The sequence below is a fragment of the Astyanax mexicanus genome, chromosome 18, assembly GCF_023375975.1.
Source record: "Astyanax mexicanus isolate ESR-SI-001 chromosome 18, AstMex3_surface, whole genome shotgun sequence".
Classification (NCBI taxonomy): Eukaryota; Metazoa; Chordata; class Actinopteri; order Characiformes; family Acestrorhamphidae; genus Astyanax; species Astyanax mexicanus.
In genome coordinates this window covers 26,432,074-26,446,823 of record NC_064425.1, presented here as the reverse complement: position 1 = coordinate 26,446,823, position 14,750 = coordinate 26,432,074, and the positions used below count along the sequence as shown (strand labels likewise).

At 35.0% G+C, this 14,750-nt stretch overlaps 1 protein-coding gene across 5 annotated transcripts; it reads left to right on the top strand.

Annotated features, from left to right (window-relative positions):
- The first annotated feature begins 43 nt into the window (after positions 1-43).
- On the top strand, positions 44-12,877 carry lin37 (lin-37 DREAM MuvB core complex component). Of its 5 annotated transcripts, none has more exons than XM_015603102.3 (11): positions 189-253; positions 558-610; positions 1,396-1,491; positions 3,503-3,578; positions 4,587-4,637; positions 5,411-5,440; positions 6,969-7,054; positions 7,333-7,490; positions 10,783-10,914; positions 12,126-12,193; positions 12,385-12,877. In XM_015603102.3, exons 3-11 carry the CDS (start codon positions 1,458-1,460, stop codon positions 12,461-12,463), a joined length of 714 nt encoding a protein of 237 aa, XP_015458588.1. In that variant the 5' UTR covers positions 189-253; positions 558-610; positions 1,396-1,457; the 3' UTR covers positions 12,464-12,877. The 5 variants fall into 5 exon arrangements, with proteins under 5 accessions (XP_049322963.1, XP_007239462.2, XP_015458587.1 ...); XM_007239401.4 differs by having other exon boundaries at positions 191-244; XM_007239400.4 differs by lacking the exon at positions 558-610 and having other exon boundaries at positions 46-244.
- The last annotated feature ends 1,873 nt before the right edge of the window (positions 12,878-14,750 follow it).

Below are 14,750 nucleotides of genomic sequence, written 5' to 3'. Positions count from 1 at the left end.
CAGTCTCGCTATAAACCGGCTATGCTTTTATCTCCTAGCTACTCAAAACTGTTAGAAACGTCTAAATGGACCGCGAAGAACCAATCAGATGCTGAAGCTGCTGACTGACAAGCCTTTTAACTAATAACATTAAGGAACGCCTAATTGCGTTGACCAATGGGAATCGGGAAATCGTCTTGCGCGCGGAAGAGGAAAGTCAAGCGAACAGAAAAGAGAGAAGAGAGAGTAGCTTTCCAGCTAAACGGTAACTAAGGTGTGATTTATAACGGTGGACACCACTGTGAACATTATTTTTGTAGCAGTTAAATATAATATTAGACGTTTATTAAGCGCTGAGTAAGTGTTTTGCTGGTGTGTAAATGACTGTGTTATTTATAATTATCTCGCTGGCTGGTAAAGTCAACCCTAGCTAAACGGCTAAGCTAGGTTAGCTATTGAGCTGGTGAAGCTAGGATAACTTCACGGCTGTTTGTTACTGGTTGTTTGAGTTGCTTGGCTGGTTTATTATGGTCATTCATTATAGTTCTGTATGTGTTTTCTAATATTTACTCCTAAAGGGACATACATATATGGAGCAGTTAAAGGTTCCGATATATCAGCGCAACAAATTGTTAGCTAGCGATTTAATATTGTGTGTGTGTATGTGTTTTTTGTGTTTTTTTTTTTTTTACCTCGAAGCAAACAGTAAACATAACCCACATAACTAGATAAGCTATAAGCTATTACGCCCCCCCTAATGTATTTAAATAATAAATCAATAAGTTTAAATAAATAAGAAGTCTACATATAAAAGTGTGTTCTCTTACTGAAGATCTTAATATGAATGAACAAATGTGTATATATATATATATATATATATATATATATATATATATATATATATATATATATATATATATAATACAACAAAAATTATGATAACCTAGATGTTTTTTTTTTTATTTACCCATATGAATAATCCTCATTCTAAAGCTCACAAAATAACAAAAGGCCTGGCATTGCTTTTACCAAAGTATACATTAATGTATAAATCCCAGGCTCTACCAAGGTAGTTAGCTAAAAAAGAAAAGTAAGATGTTTCCAGTAACAGAGTAACTGCACTGCAAAGTGATCTAACATCCTGGCTGAGTTTGTCCAAAATTATCTAACTTAGAGTAACCCATAACCAAAGTTTTAGGTGAGCATGTGTTATTACACCAAATATGGTAAAAAGTACCTTTAAAACATTGAAGGGAACCTAGGTTCAAATAGTCAATTTCTTTAATAACCAGTGAATTAGCTGTTATGCATTTTACAGTCAGATTGTCAGTCACTACTGCGACAGTTTTATACACATATTTTATGTTTTTGTTAAGGCAGTGAATATTACTGTCTGACAGATGTACCTTTTCACAGTGTTTATTAATGGATTTGGCTGGGAAGAGCATTTCTTAAGTGAGGTCCAGTCTGCAGTCACAATGCTTCACGTGAAAATCAAGACCGAGAAGCCAGGTAAGCCTTGAACAAAATTTATATTTGGATTCTTTTGTTCTGTTGTACACTTTTATTTTTTTTGTGAATATATTTTTATTGTTTTTTCCTTTTTTCCAAAGAAACAGGTACATATAGGCACACAACTACAACACTATACACAACACAGCACACACACCTCCATCAAGAGTAAAAAAAAAATAATAATAATAAATAAAATCTCCGTAGAATATATAGCAGACATCCACATACATCCGCCTACATACAAATTAACACACAAGCACTCAAAGCACCCTTACATAATACTATGTAACAAATACCCATTCATCAGTTTATTTCAGAAAAACTTATTTTTTATGAAAGCAATAGCTTCTGACCAGTATCGGATTGTAGCTGCTTTAGCATGATGTAATCTGGCAGTGGCCCTCTCCAGCACAAGAACAAAAAAATATAAAAAAGTATGTTTTAAAAGAATTTTCTCCTCCAGACGGAATTTTAATATAGAGATTTTATGGCTGCTGTAACTGTTGTACACTTTTTAACAAAACAAAAAATGGAAATTATTACATAGTCTCAGCACTGTTCTTCACTGTATGAGTGTTTGTTTTTAACCGAGAAATATAGAAAAACAACAGCAAACAGCACTTGTTCACTCAGAAAAGAGTCCATTTTAATATATTAGTACTGTAGCTTAAAGGATTTTTTTAATGCACACTGAATAGAATTTATTTGTTAACTGGGTAAAGAAGGGAGTTGTGGTTAATTTTAATACTGTATTGGCTTCAATGACTTCAGAAATAACATATAGTAAATTGATATTGAACTTTTCTCACTTGGGCAAATGAGCTTTTGAGAAATAGTTCTTTTAAATATTTAAATATTGTGAATTTTTGGTCAAATTAAAAAATATTTTGTTTTGTAAAGAAAGCTGTGTTATAGTTGTTGGCGTGTGTCTTTCAAAGTCTATTGTTTACATTTTTCAGCTGTTTTTCTGTTAATGAAGTTGGATTCCTTCATATATTGTGTAATTTTGTGGGACAAAGTAAACCCAATGCCTTATAGTAAGTACAGTACATTCCAAACCTATATAAAAGCCCATTCATGCAAAAAAAAATAAAATAATGAATTACAGAATTTTGAAAACTACAGTGAAATACGTCTTTGGTTATATGGTCCAGCACTATACTGAGGCATTTAGACACTGAGTCTTGTCACAAGAGAGTATAAAAGTGCTTCCCCTGCTGCCCTTTAATAGACCACTGAAGTTGTGCGTCATTATGTAGTCCTCGTACGGCTTCCGTGTCTAAGTGGTTTTTCCTTATGAGAAAAATTAATAGGGTTTTCAAAAACTCGCCTCTGTCTTATTCTGTCGTAATAAATCTATTCAGACCCCTGTACATTTTATTTTTGTAAATTTTATTCCTGAACATCACTGGAGATCGTTTAAGAGTCGTAATGAGAAAAATGCTAACTTTAAGCTAATGCTACAGCGGAGTGAACTGACCTCCGAGCCCAGCTGCAGAGATCAGCCGGGGACTATTTTCGGCGAAACGCCAGCAAACTCCGGCCGTAATCCTCTGTGAAGAAGAATAATAATCCAAATGTGATCTGACCGGAGGTCGCTGTTGTTATGCAGAATCCAGTCCGGTGTCGTTTCCAGCTGCTGTGCTGAAAAAGTTAGCATTTTTCTAATTCCTCACCTTAAACGCAGGCCAGTTTTTGAAAAGTCCTTTCAAATTCCCTATTTATTTGAGCCGCTTAGACAAGGAACCCCAAATATTGGCATAAACAACATGGCGCCAACTACAAAATGACGACATGACTTCAGTGGTCTCTAAAAGCTTTCCGAGGCAACGTTCACTAGTTCAGCCTGTAATGCTGTGTTTAAAGAAAAGAAAAAAAAAAAGCAAAAAAAAAACATTTAAATAATTATCATATAATTTTAGTGATTACTGCTATCAGCTGACACTGACTGCTAAAATAATCTAAAACACTAAATATTTAACCAGTTATATATGATTTTCTTTTATAGATATTGAAGGTGCCGGTGCCCGAAATCGACTTGATGCTGTGTTGCAAGGTCTGGTGGACAAAAGTGACAATGAGAGGTCAGTATACCAAGAAGAGTGCAGTTCACGGATAAATAGAGATTGCGTAATTCACTGTAAGCAAGCTGAGAGCCGTGCATTTTCAGTGAGTTGTCCCGTAATTGTTCCTTATTTAGGATACTGTTAGTAATTCCCTCATTTTTAATACCTAAGAATAAATAGTGAAAAAAGCTCAGAAAGAATGCAGACAGGAACACTAAATCACAGGGACCTTTAACTTTTAACTGACGTTTGTTTAATATTTTCTCTTCTTACAACTGTTAGTTGTCTGTATGGTTCTATGCATTAGCCAGGCTTGTAAATGTACAGCGTTTGCTATTGATCTTCTTCTTGTTTCCTTTGATTTGATTAGTCTAATTGTAAATTAAGCAAATTTCCTTATTGGGGTTTAGGGATCCTAGTGAAGTTTTCTGTAGCCTTATATTTCAGAAGACAGCAGTTTTTTTTAGACCATTAAAGCTTAACAGCAGGGATGTTATAACATATTCAGCTTGAGTCAGAGTCAGTTCAACAGCCTTAGAGATCATACATAATAGAATGGATTTATTTTATCTATTCTATCTATCTATCCATTATGTGGAATCATTTTTTCACATTGTAATATCAAATTGTTTTTTTAGTGGCTTGTTACATTGCTACATAAAATAAACATTAGGACATTTGTGTGGTAAAATGTGTGTTAAGTGCTCCTCTAATGCTCAATTAGTTTGGGCAGAAAAAAAAGCATGGTACATGTCAAGCTTTTATCAAAAACCACTAGCGAGCACTTTGCTCAAGGCTGCTGAAAGTCATGGATACGTACATTAATTAGCCTATATCTGGTTATAAAATTAGCATACCTGATTAAACTGGTGTTCTAGTGATTCCTGTTTAATGCAATTACTTGTTAAAAATGAGTAATGTTTTTGATGTTCTTCAGGAAATGGGTTTTTCTCAGAATACAGACTCAGCTAAGTGTTGTAACATTATCTTATTAGTAACCTCTACCCTCTTCCTTTCCCTGTAAAGAGACCAAAATGAAGAGGATGCTGGAAAAATGGTTGCAGACTCTATGGGCAAGTATGTGCTTGTTTGGCTTATTTGCATGAACAAAATCCTCACACATCTTATACAGACTCTTCCTGTCTGAATAGTATTGCTGACACTGTATTGTTGCAGAAACTGTCAATTTAAGTTCAGCTTAGGCAACATAGACTACTGATACCATGAAACAACATAGAAGCATGACTGAAAAACTCATGTCTTGATTTGCTTAAGAGAAGTGGTGATGTTTGAGATAGTGAAATAAAGTCGTCAATCTGCTGCTTTAATTACAATGTTTCTACAGCATAATTACAGCATGTCACACAAATGACCCATGCACATGTTTGTTAAATTGTTGCATAAGTAATATTGGTTATTAAACCGTGGCTGTGAGCTTTGTGGCATGCTGTTAATTCAAGCCTGCTTTTGCTGTGCGCTCTAACCGGAAACTGTTTCTGGTACCGCCTTTACCAAGATAAATAATATAACAAAAAGTGAAAATTATGTGTAGCTGTAGTTCGAGCAGTTAGGTAAAAATCATTATCAGTGTTTTATGTCAGCAGATATGCTTGGCTCAGGTTAAGTATTGGAAGGATTGAAAAAAGGTGCAGGTGCATCCTAAATGCTTTTGCAGCTTGATGTCACAGTTCTTTTGCACTTCTTGGTAGATTAAAATTATAAATTTTAAAAAGAAATCTGTGTTATCTGTGTTATTTCTGTCTCAGATACAGATAGACTTGTACTCTTTTTTTCTTTTGAGGAAAAAAGCAGTTTCAGTATTAGTATTACTAATACTTTTCTCCTTTCAGAGACTTATCTCCATCTTCTGCTGGGAAAAGGTACGCAATCGAAACTGACACGATATCATTATTTTAACATAAAATACCTAGTGACCATACAAGGCCTTGAGTTCTTTTGGCATTTTCCGAGTCATAGATAAAAGTGAAGACTTCATTACATCAAATGTTAATGTTTCCTGTTATCTGTGAGACTTTGGCAAGGGGAAAATCTGCCATGAATGCATTCATGAAAATGAATAGAAACCACACTAAATATGTGCATGCGTGAGTAAATTTGTATTTTTTAATTTGTATCCCTGAACCATAGGCTAAAAGAATAGTAGACGTAATTTATCCAAAGCCCTATTCTGATTGGATTAGTTGCTCATGATCACATTCAACAACTGGTGCATTCAAACATCAGCAGCCAAAATCCTGGTCCTTCTGGAAAACCTGAATCTGGATGGGTTTAATTATTAGATAAAACAGTGGATAATTTTGCTGGTAATTTTCTTAAGACAATGACTGAGTAAACATCAAATAATCGTCAGTCCATATAGTAATAATATCAAAGTGGAGAATGAAACCGAGTGAAACAGAATTACCTTAGGAACGCATGTAAATTTAATTCTTCCTGAATAGGGCTTAAGTGGCATATTGTCACATTTGATCACAGAGGGCCTTGTACTACACAGCCTTTTGTGTGGACATTTCTAGTCTGAAATTAGGCTTAATCTCTGTTTAGAAAATATCCCTGAAATGTTTAAACACAAATTTCACCTATCGCTTGGTTATTGTCTTGTGATTAAACCTGCATCTATTTGGAATCCACGTACATTTGGACCTGGAACGACACTTGTTTGTACTTAAATTATCTAAATTAATCTATATTAGAAACACTATTAGTAACAACAAGTTGACAATAATGATAATCCTAATTAGAAGAAAGTGATTGTACTATGCTCAGCTCATCCAGTGCACATAATGCACAGTGCAAGTGCAGTAATATAACTCATCAATAGTTTTAGGAAAATACTCACACTATGCAAAAAATACATTTATTATGTTAAATTAAATCATTATTTATTTCTCATTTTTCTCTTAGCTGTTGTAACTTTAGTACTGACTAGTTTAACTTTGGCCAGTAGTGGGACCTGTACGTATAATACTCAAAGTTTTATTTGAGAGACTCCAAACTTCATACATATGGACTTTTTGATGTTTAGATGGCAGACTGTATATATATATATATATTTTAATTTTCTGGATTTTACCATGAATATCACCATGGCTTCTGTTATGGCATTAAACAACTTAAAATGTCCTAATTAAAAAAAACTGTGACAACTGTTTAGTTACTGTAGGGAACTTCATAAAGTTACCTTTGTTCTCACAAATATGAAATAACAGTTTGAAAAGATTCCACCAGCTAAAATAATTAATTTTCTAGAAGTCCTTCGTATGAAGAAAAACTGATTTAAGTCTGTGATGCTCAAGTCATGAACATTGTTGATGCCCTAAAATAGCCAATATGTTGCTGATATGGCACAAATCACAAACAAACAAACAAAACCTTTGTTCTCCACAGGCCATCGTCTCGTTTTCCTCAACACAGGAGAAAGAAGCGCAAAGAGATGGATGATAGCTTGTCTGAGACCAACCAGCACAAACAAAGTAAGAATTTAATTACAATATGTAATAAACTAATAAAAAATATATATATTCTGCACTATATATTAAACAAAGGACATTTTGATTTTACAAATGCCTGTAATCAACAATAGCATATAATGGACAACTTTCCTCCTTACACTTCCTTTTAAATTCTGCGTACTTATGCAATTGATATTTCGATAAGACATTTTCAGCAGAATCAGTGTTTTATCACATCCCACTTAGTTTCAGCTTGACAAAAGGTTCTTTAATGTCTTATCTGTGTTTTTCTCTTTCAGATGCATACATCATCAAACTGTTTGACCGCAGTGTGGACTTGGCCCAGTTTAGTAGCGGGACCTCGCTCTACCCCATCTGCAGAGCTTGGATGAAGAATAATCCCTCAGTCCGGGAAAGAACTGCTGTCAGCCCACCTCACAGTATGGGAGAGGAAGAGGTCAGGTCCCGTGTGCTTCCTCACAGACTCTTGCTGCTCCTCTAAAAATAATAATCACTCTGCCAAAAATGTGTGTGAACAAATAGCCCTCTGTAACGTTTGGAGATGTTGAGATAAAATGAAATTATTATTATACATGAACCGATTAGTGTTTTTGGGACAAATATTGATTGCCAGTATCAGTAGGGGGTTTGCTTTCTAAAGCAAATTAGGTAATGCATCATTGTGTGTGGCCTCTGTAATGTTCTGTACATTGTGTCTTAAGATAAAATGTTCTTTACAATTTGGAAGCAACCACATTTAACCTTTAGACGGAGTTTCCGTCCAAAATCGCACCTTGTGTTCTCAGCTTAATTACTCAGGAATCCCTTCACACATCAACATAATCCATATATGGTTAGAAAGGGTGGACCTTACTCTTTCTAAAAACAGCGCAGTGCGGTAAAGCATCTACAAGAAATCAATTAAGAAAAACACCTAAAAAAGTGAGATCTCCTTCTCCAACCAATATTATTTACCTTTAGTGCTTCAAACTCATTTATATGATGTTTCAAACCAAATAATATCAGTAAATATCAGACTCAAAAGTCTCCACAGAAAAAGTGTCAAACTACCTGCGCTTAAACTAAAGCTAGGTATGGCACTACTTTATATAGTTTTTACTAAGTAGTTATTTTGAAATAAATATTATTATTTATTTAGACTAAAAAGTTTACATTTTTGTATATAGTTTACTTTGTGTTTCCTAATCAAAATTTTAAAAGGCATAGGCTGCTCTGAGTGTCCGGTTTTTTGTAATCTATATGTATCCTAGAGGTGTGATTATCAAGAAAAAAAGTCCGCCTGATGCTCTCCATGTATTTTGTCAAAGTACTAAGCCTATACATAAAAAAAAAAAAAACCCAACAACAGGCGCTTGGTAAAATTTTGACCAAAACATGGCCAGTTCCAGGAAAATATAACAATTCTGCTTCCTTTTACATTTTAAATGATTACATTTCCGAGCAGCCGGATGTCTTCTGTAGTAAAAGAACTCATAGCATGTGGCTGTCTGATATAATTACTGTGTTATAAGACCTGAAAGAGAAACTGACAAAAACAAAGAAAAAATACACCAAAAAAGCCTAGAGTTCAAAGGGTTAAAATGCTGTTCAACATTGAGTACCAGCTGTTAAAGTAGGGCTGAACGATTAATTGCATTTGCAATTATCTCGCGATATTTTAAAATGAGATTCTCTAACCGCACAGGCTGCGATTTGACTGGTCACGTGACTTGGGAGCGAGCCGAGCCGAGGACGAGCGGAGCAAACCCGAGCAGGAGGCAGGGAGGTGGAGAAGTGAAGTCAACACAGCGCACTTTCACACCAGCACTGTTTGGTCTGGTTAAATCGAACTCTGGTCCGTTTGTAACTTTAGTGCGGTTCGATTGAGCAGGTGCGAAAACAGTAATCGCACTCGGGTGCGGATCAAAAGAACCGAACTGAGACCAGCTAGAGGAGGTGGATAACGTTAATTACCACAGCTGTGAACAAACACTGTCTCCATGCTCGCGCCGTCTGCGCTGTATTCACCGCTCACAGCCGCGTGACTCTGTTTATTATGTATAAATCTGCTCTGCACGTAGAAACACAAAATCTTCTCGCTGTATTTACTTTTTTCGTATATTTATATTTAACGTACTCCCGTGTCAGACAGCTCTGACCAATCAGAGGACACAGGCTGCTCGCGTGGTTTATTGATGCGCATTTTGGTGCGTTTACATTTATGCCTATGTGAAACCAGACCGAACAGAGCGAGAAAGCGCTCCAAGTAAACAAACTCATTAACTGATTCAGACCAGAGAAATGAACTACAGGTGTGAAAACGCCCCAAAAAAAAACATCACAAAGCCTCGTATGGTATTTGCAAGGCTAAAATGCCAACGACCAGTGCTGCATCTTCAAATACAGAAAATAACGAGTTGGTTAAAGCAGATTCTCTTTATGTTTTTTGCACTTTATTTTTTTTATGATGTTACTAGCTGGAGAGCAGTAAGTTTAATTTTTTTATATCTATTTTTTCTATAAAAAAAATGGTGAAAAGGAAAAGCTATTTATATATTTATTTTTCTATAAAAAAAAAAACAAATGGTGAAAAGGAAAAGCATAGATTTGTTTGCTTTATTGTTATCTGTGCTTTAAATAAATCTGACATTGTTTATTATTAAACAAATTGATTTATTGCTTCTGTTTGTTGAAAAATACTTGAGAAGACATTAAAAAAATCGCATTTTAAATCGCAATCGCAAATTATAGATAAAAAATTGCAATTAGATTATTTCCAAAATCGTTCAGCCCTATGTTAAAGTCCACAAATTCCATGATAAACTACAATGTGTATATCAGAGTGGATAATAGGCACTAGCTAAAAGCATTTCCCATGTTAGCAAATGGGTTTCTAGCTTTTAAAGAAGTAACTGCAGTGCCCTGTGGCCGAGAATCTTCAGGCAGAGCTGATGTAATTCCTAAACTTGTAAATATGAAATATCCCTATACATAGCCAATCGGTTTTTCCATCCCAAAGAATTTTCTTATAAAAAAAGAATGCAAAAATCCCTAACCAGTTAACCAGTTTGCTTGAGAAATCAGACTCTTTTCTGCATATAGCACTGAGAACAGAACTACAACAAATATCTTAGTAACATTTTCAGGATGTATGATGCACAGTTTAGCTGTTTCTTGTGGCACCTTTGGATTAGTAATAATATTCTGTTTCATGCTGGGAAGGTTTTTGAAATAGAGCCTTGGACCTTGTTTTTGTGTGTAACATTTAAGCAGCTCTACTTTGACTTTTCTGCCAAATCCTGGCATGAAGTAGTTCCCTTCTGGCAAGGCCGTAGTTATCCTGTTTTCTTTTTGGACCTTTGCATGATGTGTTAAATTCCAGAGCACACCAACTGGGCAAATGCATTCATCTTACAGCAATAGAACACAAGCTAAGTGAATGTGCAGAAACATTTTTGAGTATCGAAAAATCTGGGGAAAAGATTTTAGTCATTTTAGCATCGCTGTAGCCACCGGGTCTGCTAACTATGTCAGCTGAAAATGTGCTAACAATGCACAATCCTTCTTTAAAAAGCAAATCATTTCATTTTGCTGCAGAAGTGAACATGACGATGTTTTTCCAAAAAAAGGCCAAGGTGCATGTTCACATCTGTTCACTCTGGCCCAAAGGTTAAAGAGTGACAAAAATACTGATCCAATGTCGGAGAGAAATGCTTACATAGCTAAACAGGTTCTGATTTTTCCTACAGGTAGCAGATATGCTGAATGGAAAAAGCCAAAACATTTACAACCTTCCTGCTCCTGTTTCTGCTCCTCTTAATGAATCTGGAGAGCCTTTAAACCTGAGGGTCCCACCTGTAGAGAAACCCTCAGCAAGCCAGGTAATCTCCTAATGCTGCTTTTCTTTAACAGAACCTTAAATAAACACGATTATTATGGTTACACATAGGAAATCATTCTTAATTATCTGATTAATATTCATCTTTTTGTTATTTTTCTGCCGAAATTTCATGGCATGTTCTGTCCAACAGTTTTTAAGATTTTTGCTACGTTCACATTACAACGTGAACAAATCTGTTCCTGAAACGCCTCACATATGCACATTGATACATGTATAAGCATTGCCTTCTTCATTTGAGAGGCAAACGGATGCGTTAGCAGCTCATATGTGGAGAGTAAACAGCTGGTCTGAAGTACATGCTCAGGTTGAGGAGGTGAAAAAAGGACAGGTGGTTTGCTTTTGCTGTTTTTGCAGCTATAGCTGCACAGCTGCACCAAGAGATGTGTACGAGTACGAGAGAGAAGCAAGTAGCGCATGTGTAAAAGCAAAAAAGATGCATGAATTCTGATTTTGATCAGATTTTGATGTTACATGTCCATGGATCTCATATGTATTAGATTTAGGACCACATATGAAAGTGTCTCAGATATGATTTAAAAAAATAAGATTTGGCATGTTCACACAGTCATGAAAAAAACGTCACATTGCACAAAAAAAATCTAATTTGAGTCTTCTCAGCCTGGTAATGTGAATGTAGTCTTTGTCATTCCAGATTGTTTAGTCTGATTGTACAGCTTTTTAATCAGATGATTTTCAGTTTTTCAGATGATTTTTGTTGTTTTTTTTAGGTGCTTTAATTGTAACAATTATATGAATCCACTATTAACACCTACCCAGGCACATGGGATACCATGTGTTGCAACATTGTGGGCACCATAGCAAATGCCTAGCAACCACATAGCAACATTATGGCAATTATTTGTTGCTATCAGCTTGCAACACCATCTAGTAAGCACTTAGCAATGTCATACCAGCCCCCTGAGGTACCATTAAAGCCACTTTGCAACCAACCAGCAAGAAACACAGAAACCACCTGGAGTACCAAAGCAGTGATGTAGGAATAGTATAGCAACTGCTTTGGTGTGGGAATGACTTTAGCTGCACAAATGTTGTGTGTTTCCTTCAGGAAATGCACTTTACTTGTTCACACAATTTTATTCATTTCCTTTTGTTTCAGATCTATGAAGTATGTGATTTAGTAAATAGACTCTGTTATGAATATTTATTAATCCTGGTAATATTTCTCTCTAGTCCACAGACAGCACATCGGCTTCTCTCATGTTTAACCACATGAAGCGCTGGAAGAAAATTAGACAGAAGTAAGATATTTCACAGTCTTTCCATGTTTAGATAAGTACTTTTTATTAGATTATAATTATGAACTTAATACAGTGTAGCTCCACAAATGTACTATTGTGTTTTATGCTACCATAGAAGATAGTTCAGTCTTCAGATCAACTTCCATTTAATTCTCTGAGTTAATTTGATGTGTGTTCCATTTTCCATTTAGATGGAAAGAGGCGTCTAATAAGAACCAGCTACGTTACAGCGAGAGCATTAAGGTCCTGAAGGAGATGTACGAGCGCTAGCTGACCCTCGTCCTCGCCTTGCATCGAACAACAGATAAGGACTAAAGTCTTCAGTTCCAGCCATCCAGAAATGGAACTTCAACCGAGTGTTTGGATAATTACAGTGATGAAAGGAAGGATTGACTGGAAAAGTGTGCAGTTATTGATACTGTTGTTGTTTTAAAAGGATGGTAAATGAAGTGTAATGTTTGTATTGCTGGCATGTTAGTAGGAAAAGTACTGACATGCATACAGTCAACTAAAAAGCAAGTTCCTTATCTTTTTACCCTGGGCCTCCAGTACCAGTGTTGAGAAACACTTTCAAATGTCACACTAGCTATTACAGAACCAGGCAGGTGAACTCTTATTTAAAATATTGGTGAACACTTTTAATGGGGGAAAAAAAAAATAAATGAATGTTCATTTTTTTCCATGCATGTGTTTCAGAAATCTGAATCTCACTTGGTGTTAAATTATACAAGAGTTTTTATGATTTTGATATTTATAGATATATGTTTAAGTAAAATAAACATTCTTGTTTTATTCTATAAACAGACAAAAAAAGATGCAGCTTCTTCAGAAGTTTTAAGAGTTTCAGAAATCAGTATTTGGTGCAATAATCCTGTTTTTTAATCACTGTTGCATCTTGGCATGCATCTTGGCATGTTCTCCTCCACCAGTCTTAAACACTGCTTTTGGATAACTTTATGCCTTTACTCCTGGTGCAAAAATTAAAGAAGGTCAGCTTGGTTTGATGGCTTGTGATCATCCATCTTACTCTTGATTATATTCCAGAAGTTTTAAATTAGGTAAAATCAAAGAAACTCTCTTATTTTTTCCAGAGCTGTATATGCTTGAATCAAAGTGAGAGGCACAAAATGTGGAAACCAAATATACTTGAGAAGATGTACAACAGTATCTACATATACACACACACAATTATATGGAAGTAAAGTAAACAAGATATAAAACAGCACAGAGTTTTATTTGCATTTGTGTTTGAAAACTTCAGAACACTCAATTAATTCATTCGAAATTATTTTTTCCAAAAGTGGATGTGTCAACAAATCAGTTTTTAAAACAACATAAATGACACATTACATCGCCTTCTTCACCAACAACAAAGTAACGACAAAAAAAGAAATCTCTGATTGCAAAAGAAGGCGTAATCTGTATATTAACATTTATGCAGCATACCTACAAGACTGCACATAAAAGCGGATCAAATCTGATTAAAAAAGATCTAATTTGACACAGCCCTGAAAAATAGGTGTCACTTGGATGCAAAAAAATATTTAAATCACCTTAGCCTGGTAATGTGAACATAACCAGTAACAGCTTTATAAAACATCTTGATAGTTCAATGATTTAGTGGTTAAAACACTGTTTGTTTGGACGATAAAAATATATCCATATATGTGTGGATGGGGCATTAGTTTAAAATTTAAAGAATAAAGACAAGCACACCATACTTCTTAATTGTTTTTTTATTATGTAAGAACCCTTTACATGTTTTACTGTGAAAGAATTCCAGATTTTAGATTAATGACATTTCCATATATATTTATACATTTATTTTATAAGTAAATGCCAATGGAAAGCAGGGCTTAACATGCAGCTTAACTCTTCCTAATCATACATACCTATTTGGAGAGAAATATATGTATATATGAAATATACAGCTCTGTAAAAAAAAAAAAAAAAAAAGAGGCCAGTTCAGTTTCTGAATCAGTTTCTCTGATTTTGCTATTTATAGGTATATGTTTGAGTAAAATGGACATTGTTGTTTTATTCTGTAAACTACAGACAACATTTCTCCCGAATTTCAAATAAAAATATTGTCATTTAGAGCATTTATTTACAATCCAGTCTTACACACTGCTTTTGGATAACTTTATGCCTCTCCTGGTGCAAAAATCAAGCAGTTCAGTTTGGTTTGATGGCTTGATTATATTTCAGAGGTTTTCAATTTGGTAAAATCATGGAAACTCATCCGTTTTAAGTGGTCTCTTATTTTTTTCAGAGCTCTATGTATTTTAATGCGTTTAACATACATTTTAAATGTGTAACCTTGCGTTGTAGCTCAGAATTGAACTTATTGATTATTTAAAAAATTACAGGGGTTGGACAATGAAACTGAAACACCTGGTTTTAGACCACAATCATTTATTGTCCCGACGGACAGTTCTGGTGGAAACAGAAGAGTTGTGGTGCACATTGAATTCTGCTGTGATTTGGGCAGCAGTGGTTTTATGTTTTTTTTGGATACAATCCGGGTTAGCACCCAAACATCCCTTTCAGACAGCTT